At 34.5% G+C, this 20,750-nt stretch overlaps 3 protein-coding genes across 10 annotated transcripts; 2 read left to right on the forward strand and 1 right to left on the reverse strand.

The window, feature by feature from the left end:
* The first annotated feature begins 4,315 nt into the window (after positions 1–4,315).
* On the forward strand, positions 4,316–6,643 carry LOC109599918 (apoptosis inhibitor 5). Its single transcript, XM_049970238.1, has 7 exons — positions 4,316–4,503; positions 4,562–4,723; positions 4,779–5,102; positions 5,161–5,559; positions 5,753–6,127; positions 6,183–6,342; positions 6,399–6,643. Exons 1-7 carry the CDS (start codon positions 4,435–4,437, stop codon positions 6,470–6,472), a joined length of 1,563 nt encoding a protein of 520 aa, XP_049826195.1. The 5' UTR covers positions 4,316–4,434; the 3' UTR covers positions 6,473–6,643.
* Positions 6,644–6,720: 77 nt separating this feature from the next.
* LOC109599925 (GRB10-interacting GYF protein 2) lies at positions 6,721–19,585 on the reverse strand. Of its 8 annotated transcripts, none has more exons than XM_020015980.2 (18): positions 19,447–19,585; positions 16,126–16,230; positions 14,481–14,619; positions 14,090–14,422; positions 12,771–13,037; positions 12,566–12,715; positions 12,338–12,510; positions 12,104–12,278; positions 11,670–12,050; positions 11,185–11,265; positions 10,417–10,785; positions 9,750–10,115; positions 9,276–9,692; positions 9,037–9,180; positions 8,839–8,974; positions 8,496–8,786; positions 8,111–8,354; positions 6,721–7,031 (listed from the first exon to the last, which is right to left on the reverse strand). In XM_020015980.2, the coding sequence occupies exons 1-18, from the start codon at positions 19,518–19,520 to the stop codon at positions 6,974–6,976; spliced, it is 3,903 nt and encodes a 1,300-aa protein (XP_019871539.2). In that variant the 5' UTR covers positions 19,521–19,585; the 3' UTR covers positions 6,721–6,973. The 8 variants fall into 8 exon arrangements, with proteins under 8 accessions (XP_019871539.2, XP_019871535.2, XP_019871538.2 ...); XM_020015976.2 differs by having other exon boundaries at positions 8,116–8,354; positions 14,090–14,419; positions 19,447–19,584; XM_020015979.2 differs by having other exon boundaries at positions 8,116–8,354; positions 11,185–11,262; positions 19,447–19,584.
* On the forward strand, positions 18,077–20,386 carry LOC109599926 (histone acetyltransferase Tip60). Its single transcript, XM_020015984.2, has 6 exons — positions 18,077–18,234; positions 18,314–18,371; positions 18,423–18,491; positions 18,545–19,393; positions 19,915–20,077; positions 20,133–20,386. Exons 1-6 carry the CDS (start codon positions 18,187–18,189, stop codon positions 20,347–20,349), a joined length of 1,404 nt encoding a protein of 467 aa, XP_019871543.1. The 5' UTR covers positions 18,077–18,186; the 3' UTR covers positions 20,350–20,386.
* The last annotated feature ends 364 nt before the right edge of the window (positions 20,387–20,750 follow it).

The raw sequence follows: 20,750 nt of genomic DNA on the forward strand, positions 1-20,750 counted from the left end.
TCACAAGAAACAAACAGTTAAGTTTGAAAAGAAACACTTTATCGCCCGGTTGTTATTTAAAAGGCTTAGGATTGGTAATCTTGTTAAATCAACTGCGTCTGCTGAAAGAGACGAGAGTGAGACGGATCGTCGTACTGTGGGCCGGACCAAGGTAACAAGATTATGTTGTAAAACTGGCGAATTTTTATGGATGACTATTGTAAAGCCTTAGTCCCAGCGATTATGAGACTCTTTGGCAAAAATTATTTAAATGAGATGCGACAATGGATGTCTTGCTTCAATATTTCTGACGCCCTCGGGGATGAGAATATTTAACATATTTGTCTACTTATAAGCAATATTTTTTATATTTACAGTTTTAATTGTACTAAATTAAATGTTAACAATTTTAATTGTATTAATTAATTATTAAAATGTTATAAAATTGATAATTCTATAAATTTCTAAAGTTATAACTGTTTTTGCTAAAAGCTATTTAATTACAAATTATTTTTAAATATTCATAATAAAATTCATTAAATTATAAAAATGACAAATTATAAATTTTATTGTATTATTAAAGCATCTATGGATTAAAAAAACTATATTCATTATATTCGTATGATTAAATTCATTAAATTAACATTTTGAAAATCTTAAAAGTTGTTAATTTCTTCATATTTCTTAATATAAACTAAACATTTCATCTTTTTTAATTTTTTTGAATAGAAATTTATTAAATTTAAATTTATTTTTAAAATTTTCATTTTGAAATATCATAAAATTTATAAATATATTAAAATTGTTTTTATGACAAGTTATAAATTATTGTAGAAAAAAAATTCTATTCTAATAATTTAATATTAAATGTATACTATAAATCAAAATTGTTGGATAAAAAGTATTTTTAACTGTTTTTCTATATTTATAATTAGTATTATTACCTTAAATTGAACAAATATTTTTCCCCATTTTTTAATATTTTTTACTGAATATTTAATTATTACATATTGCAATATATATATATTATTATAGTAGTATATATAATTTAATTTTAGAAAAATTATTTTTAAAATATTTTAAAATTGTTTAATTTGAATTTATTAAAAATGTTTTATATGATATTATATATGTATCAAAATGTACAAAAATTTTTATAAAATATTTTAAATTTTTTCCATTTGAATTTGATTTTATATGAAAAATAAAATATTAATTTTATAATTAATATATAATTAAATTATTAAATATTTATTGTACAAAAAAAACAATTAATTCTACCAATAATGTAATATTAAATGTACATCGTACAACAATTTTATTTTTATTTATTTTAATTTTTTCCATGAAAAGTTATAAATATTTAATTTTATAATAATTATTAAGTATTTATTGAATAAAAAAAACAACTAATTAGTAGAATAATATAATATTAAGTGTATACCATAATTCAAAATTGTTTATGAAGTACTTTCTTTAATCAATTTTTTGATAAAAAAATTTTCAATAAATATAAAATTTTAATTTCTTAGCATAAAAAATTAAGTATTTAGTGCATTTTTGATTTTTGTAAATTTGTAATTATTTGTTATTAATTTCAATCATAAATTGAAACAATGTCTACTTCCTCATTTTTTAACCATTCTATAAATTTATAATTAGTATTAAAATTGAACAATTTTTTTTTTAATTGAAAAAAAAATTTTTACATAAATTTTTCAACGATAAAAATTTTTACTATAAAGTTTTTAGAAGTTAATTTAATTTGTAATTGGGTTAAAAATTCATTTTGGGGTTTGTTTTTTATGATAAGTTATAAATTACAAATTTTATAATTGATTATTTAATAAGAAATTAATTGATAAAAATAGATCTTTATACATTAACTTGAAAAATCTAATAAATTTTATGGTAAGGTATGGTATGATATTAAAAATATCCCTTAAAGCAAAAAATGAACTAATGAAAAATTATAAATTTAAATAGAAAATCCAGATTTCTTAGAATAATCCAATCCTAAGTAAATCTGTAAATATTTTAATAAATTATAATAATTATATTGAATTGTAGACCAGGTATTTGAACAAGGATAATCCCGTTTAATATACTTAAATATTTTATTAAGCCCTAATTTCACTAGGTTTAAACATCCGTGCCAAATTTAAATAATCGTAACAGAAACAGAACAATCGACGTTTCCGTTATTAATTATATTAACAAAATTTGACTAAATCGTGATTAATCCTTGAAACGAGCACTCACGTGTTTGCCTTTGGTGCAATAAAATAAAAATTTTAAATGACATTTTGCCATCGACACTAGAACATAAAAAGTGCCGTTTTAGTATTAATAAAACAATTATAAAGCATTCGGGTATTGAGACATAAAACTTTAGTAGTGATTAAGTTTACGACGACAAAAAACCGAAAAGACTTTTTACCTGATTTAATGCATTTGAGGCGCGTCAAAATTGTTTTTTAGTGGCGCATTTGATGGTTTTTAGATGCATTTTCTCGCTAATTACTCCCGTCAAAGATTGATGATGGCCAGCAACAATCTTTAATATGTGGTCCAGACGAAGTCTATTACGTCATCATTATTTTATGCTCTCTAAAAACTTTATGCACGTACTATTTGTGTTGCATGATTTACGACAGTATTAATCCATACTTTGTCCAGCCACACTATTGTTAACGTTGAATTTTTGGCTAAAACAATTGACAATGGGGACACACAGAGTGATGATTTTTCTTTGTGAAGTGAATCGGAAGGTTTTTACCCTGAACCTCAGACAAATATGGCACGTGTTGTAAATCAGGCAATAAACACCTGATAAAGACGAACCTGGGCGACGTCACAAAGTTAGAATACTAAAAAAAACGAGAGATAACGATAGATAAAGGGCAAATAAAAAATGGTTTTGGCCCGAATTAGGAAAAAAATGCCGACAAAGGTATGAAAATGATGCCGCAACTATTTTCGTTGTCGATAGGCACGATGAAGAGTATCAGGTCGGAACGATCAAAACTGATAATAATTGATTAAATTATTATTTATTTATATACGAATGTTATATACAATTTTCAACAGTTCAATGGTACTTCCTTCTAGAAAGTCTCCAAAATAAATCACAAGTAATTGAGGAAAAGAAACATGGGTGAACAAGGCACAAAAATTACTGACATAATTCAAATAATCAAGAGGACAGTTAAAAACAAATCGTCGGTCATTAAAGGGGGCGTCCCACCGGATCGACGCCGCCACAAAAATATTCCGGACGCGGCGCATCGACACGATATGAAATCTCGGGGGGACGTCTACCGCCTACGGTGTATAAATCAAGCGGGGTCCCGGCGACGTTAAGCGACCCTCGGGGACGCATTTCAAGCGACGAAAATCGCGCTATATCCCCGATATGATTCATGGACCGACAAATGTTACTGTGGCGATTTCGCGGTCGAGATTTGTCTCTTGTCGCTCTGGCAAAACGATTGGGAAATTTGATCTTGGGGCCCGCTTATGTCGGGAGTGGGTGCTAACGGGTTTCCAGGTCGTTTCTTTGGTTTGGTTAAGGGTGATTAAGCTATTGCTGCTAATTTTAATAATGGGTTTTATGAAACTGGCTATGAAGAGAAGGAATATGAAGGAATGAAAAACTGTGAAAGATGCTAAAATTTATTAAATTAAAAATATACCAACAAAATAGTAATATTAATTTACTATGTTATTTTACACTGTATAATAAAACTATTATATTCTTCTGAATTGAGTGGATTTTTTAATTTAACATTCATACATTCTGTAATATAATACAAATCCTACAAGAATTCTTATTATTAAGAATATTGTTAAATAATTGTCAACCAAATCAGATTAATATGTTTAAAGTAATATTTATAAGAGGTATGGTATAAAAAATATATATTGAAATTTATTTTTTATAATAAAATCACAAAATTTGAATTAAATATCTTAAATATTTAATTTTAAATATTGTGCTATTTTTCTGGCCACCATTGTAATTATTTATAAAAATTTAACTAAAAAAATACATTTGGCGCTATATTTATTAGTAACATGAATATAAAAATAATAATATTAATTATTATTTGTGCAAGTTTAATTATATAATTTTGGAACAAATTAAGTATGCAAGTGACAATACACATAGTTAACTGAGATTGCCTAACCAACCAGTTTTAAAAGATTGTGTAAAATTTTATGGGGCAGTACACTTTTTAAATAGTAACTGGCGACATCTATTAATCAAAAGTTGAGCCAAACAATTCGTGCCGATAAGGTGGCTACCCTGCTTGCCGTTCGTTAAACATGGCCATTGCACGCGTTTGACTTAAGTTGTACCGGTTTTATTTTTCCGCGTATAATTGCCCAGAAATCGTTCATTTATGATTTAGATTTTCTGTTCCGGCCCGCATTATTATTTTGACTGTGAACATGACGGACAAACTGGCAGATCTGTACGAGAAGTACGGTAAATTGGCGGAAGCAAAAGACGTCTCCCAGGTTTGTGTTCATTTATAGTTTTGTATTGGTTTTTGTGACTTAGCCGTTTGGGTTTCAGCTAAGCGATCACTATGTTTCGTGTATCGAGGGCACTAAGTGCGGTGACAAGGAAAAGCAACTGGCGGCCCAAATAATTTCAAAATTTTTCAAACACTTTCCCAGTTTACAAGATAAGGCTTTGAACGCCGTTTTGGACTTGTGTGAGGATGATAACAGTCAGGTAAGTGTTTTAAAACCACCAATCAGTTATGTTTTAATTTAATATTTTATTTTAGATCAGAATTTGTGCTATGAAACAACTGCCCATCATCAGCAAAGACTCCAAAGAACATCTGTCAAAGATTGCAGACATTCTTGCACAGTTATTGCAACTAGAAGACCAGGATTATGCTGTGGCCTGTAACTGTTTAGTACAAGTGTACAAACAAGATCCCCTGCTTGTGACAAAAATTATTTTTAATTCTATGCACTCCACAACGGACTACAACTTGAGGGAAAAGTGTATCTCTTTCCTTTTCCAGAAACTGATCAAGATTCCTGAGAAAATGTCACAGGAACTTGAGGAAGTTCTCATTGAGGAAAGCAAAAAATCTATTCTGGTTAGTTAATTCAATGCCAACATATACGGATTGTTTATTAATGTTTGCACTTTTGTAGGAGTCTAGTCCCACAGAGTTTAGTGTTCTGATGTCTTATTTGAAGACATCAAAGTGTGGCAAAACTGTCCAAGGTACTTATGAAGTGGTGAATCTGGTGGCAGATAAGGCAGAACTTGACAAAGACTTTGATCCACTGGATGAAGAGAGCAATGATACTGCCAGAGTGATTTTATGTGTAGAAAGTGTTTTACCCTTTTTCAATGCCAGTGTACATTCAGACAAGTTTCTGATTTATTACTGTGACCAGATTTTGCCACAGCTCAACAACATCATCAAAGTTAATGATGGAGAAGCTATCAAGATTAGATTATTAAGGCAACTAGCCGAGTTAAGTTTCCATTGTGGGAAATTGGAAAATCCTTCTCTGCATGTTGTACAAATTTTTGACAAACTTAAGGTAATATATATTAAAAATTAAACTGTGTTATCAAAAGTGTTTTATCTGTGATAAAGTAAATAGTTATGTGTAAAAAGTTTTTAAGCATAAGTAGGTGGATAAATATTGATAAACTTTATTTAATTATTTAAAACATTTTATTTTCCATTTGAATATAAATAAATTGGACGTTTAATATTGATATTTTTCGCAGGATTACATGCCTCCCCCGCCGGCAGAAATCGTGGAAATGCCGAACCTGGACTTCACATCAGTCGAATGCCTGCTGTACTCGTTCCACCGTTTGGCACGTCAGTGTCCCGACTTTCTGACCGCCGATCCGTCCGTTCTGAAGGACTTTAGGTCACGTCTGACGTACTTTTCTAGGGGCGTGCAGGGCTGCAAGAAATCGTTGGAGGCGGTCATCGGTTCGAAGGTGCCGCTGGCGAACGAGAACGCGGTGAAAGCGAAACTAGCACCATCCGTTCTGAACAACATCAACACGCTCATCAAGGATCTGTTTTACACGCCACCGGTTTACAAATGTAACGTGACGCTGTCGTTCAAGGGCGAAGTCACAGAAATGAAGGTATGTTATTGTTATTATCTCTTTTGAGTAAACAATAATCCTTTTAAATTTTCAGGCGACAGTGGAGAAATCGGTCACAGCACAAAAACGACACACCCCAATCACCTTCGATGCCAGCAATGGAAACACGAAGCACCCCCGTAATAAAACCAGCGAAAACATTAAATTATACACCCCACCCAGTGGGAAATTCAGTAATAATTTCCAAAGTTACGGTAAGAGTTCACTCTCGTTAATATTTTACCTTGTTTAAAACTCAAAATTGTTTCAGATCGTTCAGGCGGAAGGCCGAGAGGTGGCAACCGAGGTCGAGGTGGAAGAGGACGTGGCACATGGAGGAAATAGTGTTCTAATATTGAGTTTCATCGAATTACAATTTGTTTTTTAAAGTCGATGCGATGAAAATTTTTGCAATAGTCTAATTTTGTAAAAAAACAAATTTTAAAATTATTGAATTTCAAACACTAGTATTTTGTGTTATATTTAATAAAACAGTATTTCTGTTTCTTAGATTAATTTGCTGTGACCAGAGTTTTGAACGTTTTTATAAATAAATAAAATCACTCATTGAGCGTGTAAATAAAACAAACCAGTCGTTTTTTATGTAAAACTAATATTTAAACAGTAGAATTGTAAAACATAAAATGTATTACATATAAATAAGCCAAGTAAACTGAAAAAAAAAATATTAAAAAAAACAATTATATATGTATATATTAAAGGTACATCGATTATAACAATTTCTGATTCTGGTACACATATAACTATTTTTTTTTATTTAAGAATTATCACCATAATCTCTATCACCCACATTGATTCGGTCTGGAGCAGAAGTCACATTGAATCCTAATATTCTTGAGTCGACTTTTTGCATTTTTGATTTTTTGTTTTTCTTGTTTTTGCCCTGCAACAAAGAATTGCGATCGAAACAGCATTAATATATCGAAAAAATGATTAGTACTCTTCCATAACTAATAAACTGGCAAAAAAGCGTGTAAACGTCATAAATGTGTGTCTGTTTGCATGTAAGGCTGACAAAAATGACAATGCGCATTCAAATTATAATAATTGTCCCATGATTTATAATACGTTAATTTTTTGTATTATGCAACACCAATCTATGGGGGGAATAAACTCATGTTTAAAAGTTAGATATATTAAACTATTATGAATTTAAATGGGTCCACTTTAATTGTACTTGATTGTATCTACATACATAGTGGCCATAACTAATTATAATAACTAACTAAAAATATTAAATACATGAACAATTCAAGATGCTTGAAGGAATACAGATTGCTATAACTGGACTAAAACTATAAAATAAAAAGGATATTATACAATGTGTTAATTAATGTTAAATTAAACAATAAAAATTTAATCATTGAAAATCCTTTTCAATATTTATGTCCAGCCCAATTCAGAAAAACATGTAACATCTTATAGAACAATAATTTTATAATAATCTTTATAATACTGTATATAGTAAATTAATATTATTTTAACAGTTCACAGTAACTAATTGTTATGGTTAAAATATTTTTTACATACTTTTTGAATGTAGTCAACTTTTGAACATGAGTTTATTGAACAGTAACTTGATTCATGTTACAAATTATGTAATGAAAGTTCATAATACATTAGTTAAATTTATTTATTATAAAGTTAATAATGCAGCAAAAAGCGTTAAAATAACCACCAAGATTAATCATTAACTTCAAGAAACAAAGCTCCTTTATTGAAGTCTCTTCAAAAATCATTGGAAAGTTCTTAAAATTAGCTCAAAGCAAAGCGTACCACAGAGGCGTGACACTTCATCTCGCCTCTTAATGTAAAAAGCAAATATTACATCTCAGGGTTAATTTAAATTAACATTCCCTAAACCAGTACTTAGTACTTATTTAAAGAAATGTAAAAGAGGCGAGATTTCTAGTGCAGATGGGGTTGTGAGTGGGGGCAAATAAGTAGAAGCGACACCATTACCTTACCTTGACCTCCTGGAAGTCCTGGTTGTGGTGGTGTCCGCCCGGCGTGATCGCCGGCGCCGGCGAACACATGTCGTCCTTCAGGGCGGCATTACGTTTACCGGCCGCCAGCGCCCTCCGCCGTTCAAGGAACGCGGCAGCGAATTGCTGAGCGGGCGCCCCGTCACCCAGGTACTCCTTGCAGTAGTCACGGACATCGGAGCCGCTCTCGATGTCGCGTAGGAAGCACACGAACGTCGGTACTGGAAAATCAACGTTCACGTGTGTATAAATTAAATAAAATACATCTATTAATTGTTTGACAAATCAATAAAAATAAATTTAAAAACGGAATGAATGCTCTTTAGTTTTATTGTAGGCACCTCAAAACAAACGACACTCACTGTCCACATCGTTATTCGTGGCAATATTCGCCAATGATTTGTAGCACCATTTCATGAACTCGTCGTTTGGTCCATTGTTATTATTCGTTTTGGCGTTTTGGCTATCGTCTTTTCTCTGTTGCTGCTGTTGCTGCTGCTGCTGCTTAGGTTGCTGCTGTTTTTGCTGCTGCTGCTGCTTTTGTTGTTGCGTTTTGACGCTGTTTACAACGGTATTGCTCTTAGTCATGCTGGACGGTCGGTTCGCAGATTGCTGCTGTGATTTGTGACTGTTGTCGTCCCAAAATCCTCCTGCTACAAGACACACATCATATATAAATAATAATTAAGTGCAAGTCTGTCTTACTTGAGTTGGACGAAGACCACTGAGACTGCGCAGCCGCAGTGCTTGCCCAACTTAAGTTGGAACCATTCCAAATACTGTTGGTGTTTGTGGTGACTGGAGCCTCCTTTTCCTTCTGTAAACGAGCCTCTGCAGCTTGCTGAAACGTTTTAAAAATAATGACATAAGGTTAATGTAAAGTTCAGTTTGATTATTATTTACCTTAGCCATTTTCTCCTGCTCCTCAGCCTGAATCTCTGCTAGAGATTTCACTTTTTTGGGTTCTACTGGTTTCTTGGCCCAACTGAGATTTAACCCGCCGGAACTCTTTTCCTGCTGCTGTTGCAACTGCATTTGCTGCTCCTGCTTAAAACACAACAAAATTTCGAATATAGCAAACGTTTACGTCTACAAATTATAAATTTTTTTGAGAAATCTATACGAATATTAAATGGACCAACCTGCATCTGTTGTCTTTGGAGTTGAAGCGCCGCCTCCTGCGCCCTCTTCTCCCTCTCAGCTTTCTGAATGTCAGCCAAAGACATGCCCTGTCCGGCCGCCGATTGCGACCACGGCGCCGCCTTGGCCGCCTGCTGTTGCCTTATTTGTTCCTGGGCGGCAAGGCGTTTCTCGGTGGCGCGGGCACGTTCCTCCTGTTCGCGTGCCTCCTTGCGCTGTCGTTCCTCGTCGGCACGACGCTGTTCTTCGGTGCGCTTGCGTGCCTCCTCTTCCGCCTTGCGCTGCTCCTTGGCACGTCGCTTTTCTTCCAGTTCGCGCTGTCGTTTCTCTTCGGCGTCGCGTTTCGCACGCTCTAGTTCGCGCTTGATGCGCTCCTCCTCTTTGCGCTTCTTCTCTTCGGCCGCCTTTTTGTCAGCCTCCTATTAAAAAAAATAATTAGTAACTGTTATAATTGTATAAATTTTTTGAAGTTTTACCTGTTTTCTTTGTTCTTGTTTCCGTTTCTCCTCTTGCTCTTTTTTGGCCTGTTTCTCCTCCTGTTCTTTCTTCTTTTTCAGCTCTTTCTGGTCTTCTTTCGCTTTGGTGGCCGTTTCTTTAGTCGGAGGCGACTGTTTCTCACCTTGGTCGACCGGTGGCTGTTGTGTCATTTGTGGAGGTGGTGGTGTGGACTCCCCGATTACTGATTGTGGCGGTGCGTCCCACATGCTCAGCGGCACCTCGGGAGGCTGCTGACTTTGTGGTGGCTGTTGGTGTGGGGATTGTTGTGGCGCACTGTTCACCGGTTGTTGCCACTGATTAGGAGGCGAGTTTGAATACTGGTTCTGGTGCCACAGTGTGTCGATCTAGGAGCAACAAATTTTGGTAGGTAAGTGACATTTGTGGGGTCGATTATGAGGTTTGAAAGAAAAGGTTTCATAGAGTCTGAATGTAATAAAATGAACTTGTTGTGTTCAATTCACAATTCTCTCATGAGAGAACTTGGCGATTGTCAGTGTTTTTCCTTCCAGTAATAATTAATGTTGTTTTATTTAGTGTCCATGAAGTTGGAGTAGTTAAATGAACTCAAAAACTCTGGCCAAAGACACAACTCCATTTTAAAGGGTGATTTACTGCAATAAACCAGCAAACAGAGAGTAATCTCACCTTATTGGGTGCAGTGCTCTGACTCAACTGTTTCAGTAAGTTACGCAGCGGCTCGTTATCCGGTGGCCCCTGATCCACCGACGGATTCTGTCGCATCAGTCCGATGCCGGCCAGTCCGGGTATGCCGGGTATGGGCATCATGCCCGACGGCCCCAACCCGCCCAGTCCGGCAGGCAGGGCGTCGGGCGCGAGAGCGCCGGGTACGCCGCCCGGTCCGCCCATGTGATTGGCCAGGCCGGCGGCGCCCGCACCCGGCAACCGGTTCTGCATCATCAGATTATTAATGTGCATCTGGTATTGTGGGTCCATCGGACTCGGGATGGTGGCGGGCGGCTTGTCGACCAGCGGCGTTCCCTGCAGCTTGTTCACCTGGAAAACGGGGCGGCGTTCGGTTGTGAAACGGTACAAGCTGGGGTTTTGCGGATGATAAAACACAGGTGCGGGGTGAACTTATTGAACATTCTCATTTTTAAATTGTACGGTCCAGACGAAACCAAAAATAGATTGGAAGTTTGGAATATAAACAACTTAATAATGTACAATATCCAACAAAAAGCACAATTTTAAAAAATAAATAACCAGCACCTCAATATTATACCATAATACCAACAAAGGGAACAAGTAGGTAAACTGATAAAAAATTTGCCTTATCACAAAACTGTTCATCATTTTAAAGGCTGTAATATGTAAAGATTTTACATTACTTTTTGTTTTACAGTTTTGTAAGTCGACATATTTCAGATATGTTAATTTAACAAAACTACTTACTTGTTGCATTTGAGATAACATATGCATTAATGGATTAGCAGCTGGCGCTTGCTGCATGAATGACATTTCTTGAGGTACCTGCTGTATTAAATATCAAAATTGTAATGAAAAACAAAAATAAAATGAAATCGCACACTACACACAATCATGATGTGTGCAAACAAAAAATCTGTGATGTGAAAATATATGCAGCAACATGCAACTTATAAATTACATTTTTTATGGTAATTTAGGTGTGCAGAAAATCGAAAAACATGTTCATTTTTGTCCTATGGAAGTAAATTGTCATAATTTGTACAATTACAAACATTTTAAGCTCCAGTAGATTAAAATCGGATAATAAATGAAAATGTTACGACAGCCAATACAAAAACTACCTAAAAAATGTAACTCTCCCTGTACATAAACATTATTACACAAATCAGCAATTAGTGCAAATATTTTACGTCACAGCCACACAACCCAAACGAAATCCAAACACGGACCTGCTGCATCAGCATCCTCTGCGCCGCCAACTCCTGCCTCTGTTGCATCGAAAGGGCGGCGGGGCCCCAGTGCTCCGGTGGTACGCGCCCGTGCTTAAGCGCCATCTGCAGATACTGAAACTGCTGCATCATGTCCACCTCCGAGGCGGTGCCGGCCGTCGGCGGCACCAACTTCGGCATTGCGGGTCCGACGTCGTTCTTCTGCACGGGGAAACGTATGCCGCAGGTGAACGGATTACCGCCGGCGCACAACGCCACGATCTCGCCCAGCAGGAAGAATCGATCGTCCACCGCGCGCCGGATTTTCAACTGGTTACTGAAGTAACCTGCCTTGAACCATTCGGCCATCTCGAGGTTCGTGAACGGGCCTTGCATTTGACCCTAGACATAATTTGTTAAATTGTGGCTATGTGTTGATTGGATTTGATAAATACCTGTGGATCCTGATAGAACCACTCGTCATTGAGTATTGGTGCCAGGTTTGGTGGAGGTTGCACCGGACCTCCTATGTCGAAATTGTTTGGCGTTGGTAGAGTTTTTATTGGTTCCTCGTTATCAACAAGTTTCAATACCAAGTCCTCGTGTAATTTTTCAAGATCATCATCCGCCCTACGCCATAAAACAAGTTAAATATGAATATTATTAAATTGATTAATTAAAAACCATACCTATTAAGTAAAATGGAATTCGGTTCGTGTAGCAAATTATTTGCTTCAGACTTATCTGTTTCGCTTGGGGGCTCCTTATCAAGTTTTTCTGGAATATTTGGGTTCGACTTTTCCTTGTCCTTTTCTAAGCTGCCATTTTCGTGTTTATTGGAATCCTCCCTCTTTTCCGATCCCTAACAAATTCAAACAATATAAAACACATTAACACAAATAATTGATATAACGGACCTCCCTCTTGCGTTCCATATCGGGGGGTTTGCTGAGAGACAGGGCCGATTTCGATGAGGACAAGGGCGGCTGATTTTTGGCGGAAATGTGCTGCTGCGAAGTGGACTTCTGCAGCATTATTTCTCGTTTGTTCGGCGACCGATTCTCGAACTACAATGGCACGTGAATGTTTCAAGATGAAGGAGACAATAAAATAAGATTTTACCGTCGATTCGTCGTCTGAACCGTGGAAGGCGCCCCGCTCGTCGAACGTGCCGCCACCTTCTGTCGGGTGTTCGGTCGCCCATTCGGGTAGGTGGTCGTCGTTGTCCCACGTACGACGGCCCGGTCCGCCCAGCGACCGATCGCTGTCGTGCGCCCAACTGGCACGGCCGCCCCTCTCGGGCGGTTGGCTGCCCCTCTCTTCGCCCTGGTCGCCCTCGCCCCGCCAGCTTGTCGACCTTCCCCATTTGTCGTGATTTCTGCCCTGTATCTTTATAAAAATAATAATTAACTATTATTCAAAAATCTTCATTGTAAAAAAATTATTAATAACAATTTACCCTAATTTTTATGTTTAATATAGAAATATTTATTTTTTTTAACTTTCTACTTTAAACTTCTTCTTTCACAAATTCTTTTTAAATACTTTAAAATTTATTAAATAAAAGTTTTCTATAAAGTACAGTTGAACCAACTTATTTTAATAAATTTTCTTCACAACTTTGATCACATAATAAATCATTTGGTGTATAATTAGTTCAGAAGTTGAATAATCTTTAATAGAATTGAAGGATAATAAAAAATTCTCATAGTTATTTATTTATTTGAAATTTTTGGAATACTCTCTCTACGTAATATTAAATACATTAATATAACAAAAATTAATTTTTAATTACGAAATATGGTATAAAATTAACCATAAAAATAATAAAAAAAAAATTAAATTTTGGAAAATAATTTCAACAAAGGAATACATTTAGAATAAAAAAATCTGTTGAACTAAATATAATAGATAAACAATATGTGAAGAAAAAAGAATCTTTAAAAATTATTAAACAGTACAAAGACTGGAAGAATAGAAATATATACTACAAAGACTGGAAGAATAGAAATATATGAAAAAAGTCGAATATTTCGAATAAAACAATAAAATACTTAATACTTATATTGCTTTAAAAAATTTAAGAATACAATTTTTTTCTTAAAAAATATTAAATTTCTAATTAAAAAAATGGGAGATAGATATAAGATTTAAAAAGAATCTTAAAAAAAAACTACTAAATTAAACAGTGTTTTAAAAAGTGTAGAATAATTTTTTTAAAAAATTAATTAAAGAAATTAATATATTTTATAGACTTTTTGAGAGAAGAAAAAACTCAAAAAAATTTTTCTACAGTATATCAAAAAAATGAAGAATATAAATAATTTACAATTATAAATTATAATTGTATATTTTCAAAAATAAAAAATCTTAAGAATTTTAAAGATTCTTAATAATAAATCAAGAAATTTAAAGGATTCGGAGTACCATCGTTTATATACCTGTGACACGTTTCTCCATCCGTCGTCTTCCTCGTGGGAGCCCCTCGCGTTCCTCCTCCAGTTGTCCACCGAAGAGCCCCTCGCCGAGTTGAACTCCTTGCGCGGACTGCTCCAGTCGGTCTGTTCGGCGGCGCCTGGTCCGCCACCGCCGCTGCCGTTGTTGCCTACGTGGCCGGCCGCCCAGCCGCCGTCGTAGCCGGTGGCCGATCTGCCGCTACCGTAGCCCTGGTAGCCGCCGCGGCCCCGTCCCCTGCCGCCGCCACCCCTTTCCATGGAGCCGCCGCCCCGGCCCCGGCCCGACATGCTTATCGGTCGTGTTTGCCATGTCCTCTGCTGGGGAGTATTCAATTAGTAACGATAACGAAACAAAACCAATATTAATCCAGTTTACCTCTTCTTCTGTAGGTGCTTGGAGTGTCAATGGTTCTAAGGTCGCTTCCGAATATAAGTATTTAAAATTTATTAATGAGGCCGGAGGTCGAATGCTCTTCGAGCGTTCGAACAACGCCAACATCTCCTCTCTTCCATATCTGCAAAACAAATTTATCTGGGGTTAGTTCGTATCTACCGCAATCATATCGTTCACCAACATTCAATGTTTTCATGTGCAATTGCTTTTTTTAAACGCGACTACATTGTTTTATTTTTGTAGAGCAAATTGAAATTGTTTCGGCGATTCGAAACAAGTCGACAGCTATTTTAAAACAGCTGTAACTAATGATTCATAATCCGTGAAGACCGTCAATTGACTAATTAAAAATAATGTATTCGCTTTTCATTTAACCAGTTACAGCAAATATTATTAAACAATTAAACCACGAAAAAAAATCAAGTTAAAAATGTTTTAAATAACACGATAATTTTTTATGACGTGTTATGTAAATTTTGTAGAAAATCTGTTTAACATTCAAGATTCTTATCACATTTCTATTAATTGGAAAAATCCTATTGGAAACGATTATGATGCTATAAAACTGAAAAAACCAGGAGACACAAGATTAATTTGATATAATTAAATGCAGATACTGAAAGCTGTGATCAATAGGCAAATATTTAAAAATAGATAAAATCAATTTCACCATTTCTCTCAATAACTTTCTCCAAAAACAGTTTATATTTATAATCTGTAAAACTGTTTTGGTGACAGTTATTTTGTTGTTCCAAAGTTATGGAAACCCCTTATAATTAATAAGACAATCTGTGAATTATTAATGCTAACTAATGAATTTTTAATTTGAATCAATAAAAATTACTATTAATGTTTAATTATTGTGCATATATAATTGAAACAAATTAAACACTTATACAAAAATTTTGAATTCAATCAAATTTTTGTTTTATTGTTAATAAATTATGCTTATCATAAAGTTTTATTTTATTGTTTTTATTTAAATTATATTGAGATAAAAGATAAAATATTGAAAGTTTATTTCACGTTTACTTTTAATATTTTAGTCAAGGAACTATTTAAACAATTATAATAAAGACATAAATGCACGTGATTTTTCTAATATGATTACTAAAATAGATAGATAATAAATTAGTTAGATATGAATACTATTTATACACTGCAATATATTATAGGCACTACTTATGTAATTTTAACAATATATAAAATAAATAAATAGTATCTTCTTGTTATACTTGCCAGGTACACATGACTCATTCTGTCTTATTAGAGTGTAATTTATTTCTTCATTTTGATGTCAAATTCCAGTAATAATTATGGATTACCTCATTTCAGGTTGGCAAAAGAATATCCATATAGTATCCAATTTTCTTGTGGGAAATATGACTAGACTTCACTTAACAATGAACTTGTATAACTGAATAAAAAATGAACATACGTAAACCTATCTAGGATTAAATAAACATTAACATTTTGGTCAAAATTAAAGTAACACTCAACACTACTGACACATACATGACAATTGTCAATATGAAACATTTGGTTATGAAATATGTCAAACTTAAAAAACCTGTGATTCATTATGGAATCTGGACTAACGGTCATATGAAAATCAAAGCTAACTTACCGATAATCAGCTAGCTGATATCTTGTACCTGTGCCTCCTGAAGTGTTACCTTCAGAGGACAGATTACGAATCCAATCTGGACCGAAATTCATTGAATCAGTCATACTGGAAATGAAAACATACATTTAATGTTTTGCACTGAAAATGCAATTATAATGTGACAAGTTATGTGCTGCACCACCTGACAAAATTAAATCAGTGTAAGTCTTACAGACAATCAACACAGAATGCAGATTTAAATGTATCAATCAACTGATATAAGATTACAGCGTTTGTTGTAACGAGTATTACATACAAAAATGGAGGTAACTATTTATAGACACCAGAAATTCGTCAATCCAACTGGTTGTCTTCGACACGGACGCTACTCATCCAACATCACGACCGTCTTTGTTGTCGGACCTAACAGATACCACAGTTGTGGGCACGCACGAGTGTGTACAGAGCCCCAGGCTAGATTAGGTGGCACTCAAAAATATAAATAAACTGAACTTTTTAAATGACTCGCAACCCCAATCGGTCGCCGGACCGACTCGATCGGCCTTTGAACGCGATCCTCCACCCATTCGATTGATAATATCAAACCAGTTACCTGAATAATAACGTTTTTGAGACGATAATCTGCGAACAACAAATGGCTGCAACGAAATTTTAGGTTACGGCGCATGTGCCCGAACGTCAAAAAACACACGGACGGAAAAAACCCTACGTTTGAATTTGAATGTCCGACTGCGTGTTTCGTCGGAACGATTTTTTAACTTTGCCGGCCAATTGGAAATTACTAGAAAAACAACTCGCAATAAAAATTATGAGGGAATTCCGTCTAATTGGATGCCCCAGGCCCATTTTTATTGGTGGAGAAGAAAGTACTAATGGCGCGAATTTGACTGGCGCAATTTAAATACGTGTAATAGTTCGGACGAATATTTTTATTTTCCACGCGTGAATCACAGGTTTATTTATGTGGAAATATTGCATCAGTAATTAATGAATTATATTACAAGAGATAATAGTTTACGGTATAATAAATAATAAAATTTATCATAATAATTAAAATATTTTACTTAAATTGATTCTCATACAGACTTATTGATTTTTAATTAATTCAATTTTAATTTTGTCATCATACATTTTATACGTTTAATAAAATAATAAATAAACAAATAAATTATAAAATTTAATATAATATTAATAATAACATGAGTAACACCTGTTAAAAAGAGACATACTGTCAGGGTTTATACAAGTGCGACAAAGATGAATATAGAGCACTCCCTCAGGTTGTTAATATTGATCATGACATCACTGTTTCTGCTTTGTCCCACCTATTTAAAAAGTATCTTCATTTCACATACACATATTTCTAGTCAAAGACATCTTCATTTTAGACAACAATTGTTGTTGCTGAAATACCAATCATTTTCAAGTTATAAACCGTCATTTTGACGGTTGCAAATGACAGTTTGCAATATTGCTTGAACCATTTAAATATTTCTTGGCTGTTAAAAAATGACGTGTCATAGAACATTAACTAAATTTTGTCCTGTAAGTATAAATTAAAACAACTTTTTAATATAAATGCAAATTTTATTCAAGATTTGAATGTCACGTGACCGAACTTCTTCGCGGTAATGTCAATTTCCAAATTAAAATTTAAGAATAATTGAAATTATAGCACAATATAATAGTAATTTTTTATTAAAACACGTTACATACATTAAATTTTCTTTAGAATTTGAATTTTTATTTCTATGCTTGTGATCATAGAAGTATAAAATATAGAAAAATATTTTTTAGAAAAACAAAACGTCAACATATTTTCCATGGCCAACGTGATAAGAACAACATAAACCATGTTTGCGACAAATTATTTTATTTAATGAAAGGTAAGTATTAAATTAAATTAAAAATTTAAAAATTCAGCGTTCGTACCCCATCTACACATTTCATTTCTTTAGTAGGTTTTAAGCTTGACATTTCCTTGTTTTTATTTACGAAAATTTTTAAACTATTTTATACACATTATATACATTTTAAAAATATTATCAGTCGCGCAACCTGATGAAAGTGGAAATGGAAAATGATTATAATACGATATGTGATTCAGTGGTGAGTGCAAGTGGCAGTAAACATAACCTAAAACAGACGGTATCAATTTTGTAACAATATTTTCAATGTTCAATTTCAGTCGTCTCTGGTTGAAGGATGTCGTTTATCCGTGCGGATGAAGGGCACAAACGATTGGCGTAAGTGCACAACCGTTTTTGTAACATTTATGATTAAATATTTGTTTTTAGCCCTGGCTGAGATAATTAGCATTAAAGAAGTATGTGGCCAAAAAGGATATTATGTACACTATGTAGACTGTAAGTAGACTAAAAACTCAATGACACATCAGTTAACCATAATGTAAACACAGTTAACAAGAGATTGGATGAATGGGTGACGGAGGAGGACCTAGACACGCGGAAGGTCCAGTTCCCGAGGAAGGACGGCGGCGGCAGCAACACTGGCGTGTCGACACCGAAGAAAGCACAATGCGCTACTCCCATGGTACCTGGAGCCAACAATACCAACACATCACGACCTTCGAGCCCGATCAACAATGTGGAACAGATCAACGGCAATGCCGTTTTGCAAGCGGCGCTGCAAAAACGGATCAACAGGAAACGCAAGGTGCCGTCGTTGGAGAGCGAAGACTCGCAGGATGGTCCCAAGCCACAGCCGGCGGCCGGTCCCAGGCAGTCCGGCAGCATGGTCTCCCACCACGACGATATCGTGACCAGGATGAAAAACATTGAGCTCATCGAGCTGGGTAAACACAGGATTAAGCCTTGGTACTTTGCGCCCTATCCGCAGGAGATGGTCGGACTGGACTGTATATATATTTGCGAGTTCTGCCTGAAGTACAGGAAGAGTCGGAAGTGTTTGGAGAGGCACCTGGCAAAGTGCAACTTGAAACATCCGCCGGGCAATGAGATCTACCGCAAGGATAATATATCGTTTTTCGAAATAGATGGCAGAAAAAATAAAGTGTATGCTCAAAACCTATGTCTCTTGGCCAAACTATTTCTTGATCATAAAACTTTGTACTATGACACAGATCCCTTCTTGTTTTACGTGATGACGGTGCACGATAATCGCGGATTTCACATAGTGGGGTATTTTTCCAAGGAAAAGGAGTCCACGGAAGACTACAATGTTGCCTGTATCTTAACTATGCCGCCTTATCAACGGAAAGGATACGGCAAACTTCTTATAGAATTTAGTAAGTGGGTTCAATTACATGTTCACTAATATTTTGTTAATAAAATCACTTACCTAACTTCAAATAAGGTGTAGTTTTGTTTGTACACTGTGCTGCACCTTTTGAAAAGGAAACCAAATGTGTCCATTTTTTCTTATTGTAGTTAGTGTGAAAAAAGTAAAAGTAACACAAAAAATTTTAATGTTACAGGGTGTCAAAATATTATAAAATGACGTTGACAAGAGGCCTAACACTTAAGGGGCCAAAATTAAAATTTATTTAACTCTTAATGAATAAACATTTTGAAATTGTTTCACTGAATAACTTTCATTAACAACTGAATACTACACTAAGAAAAACGTAAATAGAAATCTTTCAAAACGTCAAAAAGTACTTTTAATTTGTTGTTGGTAGTAACCATAGCAACATGAATTTATTTAAATTTCATCAAAATTGGTTCAAAATATAAATTAAATGACAACTAAGAATAATGTTCCAATAAAAATTGACTTAACAATTGGTGTAAATGGAATTTTTTTCAGGTTACGAACTCTCGAAGTTTGAGGGTAAAACGGGATCGCCGGAGAAACCCTTATCGGATTTGGGACTTCTGTCGTACAGAAGTTACTGGGCGCAAACTATTTTAGAGATATTGTTAAGCATGAAGCCTATTGGAGACCTTGAAAAACCTCAAATAACCATAAAGTAAGCATTTGCCAAACAACTTTCGACTTTAATTTTCGTAAATGTATTGTTTCAGCGAAATATGTGAATTGACAAGTATAAAAAAGGAGGACGTAATATCGACATTACAAAACTTAAACTTAATTAATTATTACAAAGGACAGTACATAATAACTCTGTGCAGAGACACAATAGAGAACCACTATAAAGCGATGGAGCTGAGAAAAATTCGAATAGACCCCAAGTGTCTGCACTGGACTCCCAAGGATTGGGGTAAAAGGGCGAAGTGGTAAATATCTTTTTTTAAAAAATAAATGTGAGATAAATGTGGATTTTGTTTTAATTGATGATTTTCCTTTTTACCTTTTTGTTTTATATTTTGTGGCGACCAGCAAGTCCTTAATGAATTTATATGTTGCATTGGATTTCTGCCTAAGAGCTTGTTTATGTAACTAAACTACGGTTGCGTCACTAGATTTTTACTAATAAAATTCTGACGTATGTATTATATATAACGGTGTATTTTTATAAATTTTAGTTCCAGTAGATCTTTCAGATAGACGTTTATTTTGCAGTTTAATTGAATTTACCGTGATTTATTAGTAATAAATTCTTGCTTGTTATACATAATATTGTGTAGCATTATTATTTCATATCTTCAACGGTAAGTAAATAAACAGTTATTTTTTACTGA

The sequence above is a fragment of the Aethina tumida genome, chromosome 7 (genome assembly GCF_024364675.1).
Source record: "Aethina tumida isolate Nest 87 chromosome 7, icAetTumi1.1, whole genome shotgun sequence".
Classification (NCBI taxonomy): Eukaryota; Metazoa; Arthropoda; class Insecta; order Coleoptera; family Nitidulidae; genus Aethina; species Aethina tumida.

What these genes read in the sequence shown, in the direction of transcription:
- LOC109599918 (XM_049970238.1), top strand. Translation starts at nt 4,435, where the DNA reads ATGACGGACAAACTGGCAGATCTGTACGAGAAGTACGGTAAATTGGCG. An exon ending in AAGCAAAAGACGTCTCCCAG is followed by an intron (nt 4,504 to 4,561) that starts GTTTGTGTTCAT and finishes TTTGGGTTTCAG; the next exon opens with CTAAGCGATCACTATGTTTC. An exon ending in GCGAAGTCACAGAAATGAAG is followed by an intron (nt 6,128 to 6,182) that starts GTATGTTATTGT and finishes TTAAATTTTCAG; the next exon opens with GCGACAGTGGAGAAATCGGT.
- LOC109599926 (XM_020015984.2), top strand. Translation starts at nt 18,187, where the DNA reads ATGAAAGTGGAAATGGAAAATGATTATAATACGATATGTGATTCAGTG. An exon ending in GAAGGGCACAAACGATTGGC is followed by an intron (nt 18,372 to 18,422) that starts GTAAGTGCACAA and finishes ATTTGTTTTTAG; the next exon opens with CCCTGGCTGAGATAATTAGC. An exon ending in CAAACTTCTTATAGAATTTA is followed by an intron (nt 19,394 to 19,914) that starts GTAAGTGGGTTC and finishes AATTTTTTTCAG; the next exon opens with GTTACGAACTCTCGAAGTTT.
- LOC109599925 (XM_020015975.2), bottom strand. Translation starts at nt 19,520, where the DNA reads ATGGACACATTTGGTTTCCTTTTCAAAAGGTGCAGCACAGTGTACAAA. An exon ending in AAGCACCTACAGAAGAAGAG is followed by an intron (nt 14,423 to 14,480) that starts GTAAACTGGATT and finishes AATACTCCCCAG; the next exon opens with CAGAGGACATGGCAAACACG. An exon ending in ATATGGAACGCAAGAGGGAG is followed by an intron (nt 12,511 to 12,565) that starts GTCCGTTATATC and finishes TGAATTTGTTAG; the next exon opens with GGATCGGAAAAGAGGGAGGA.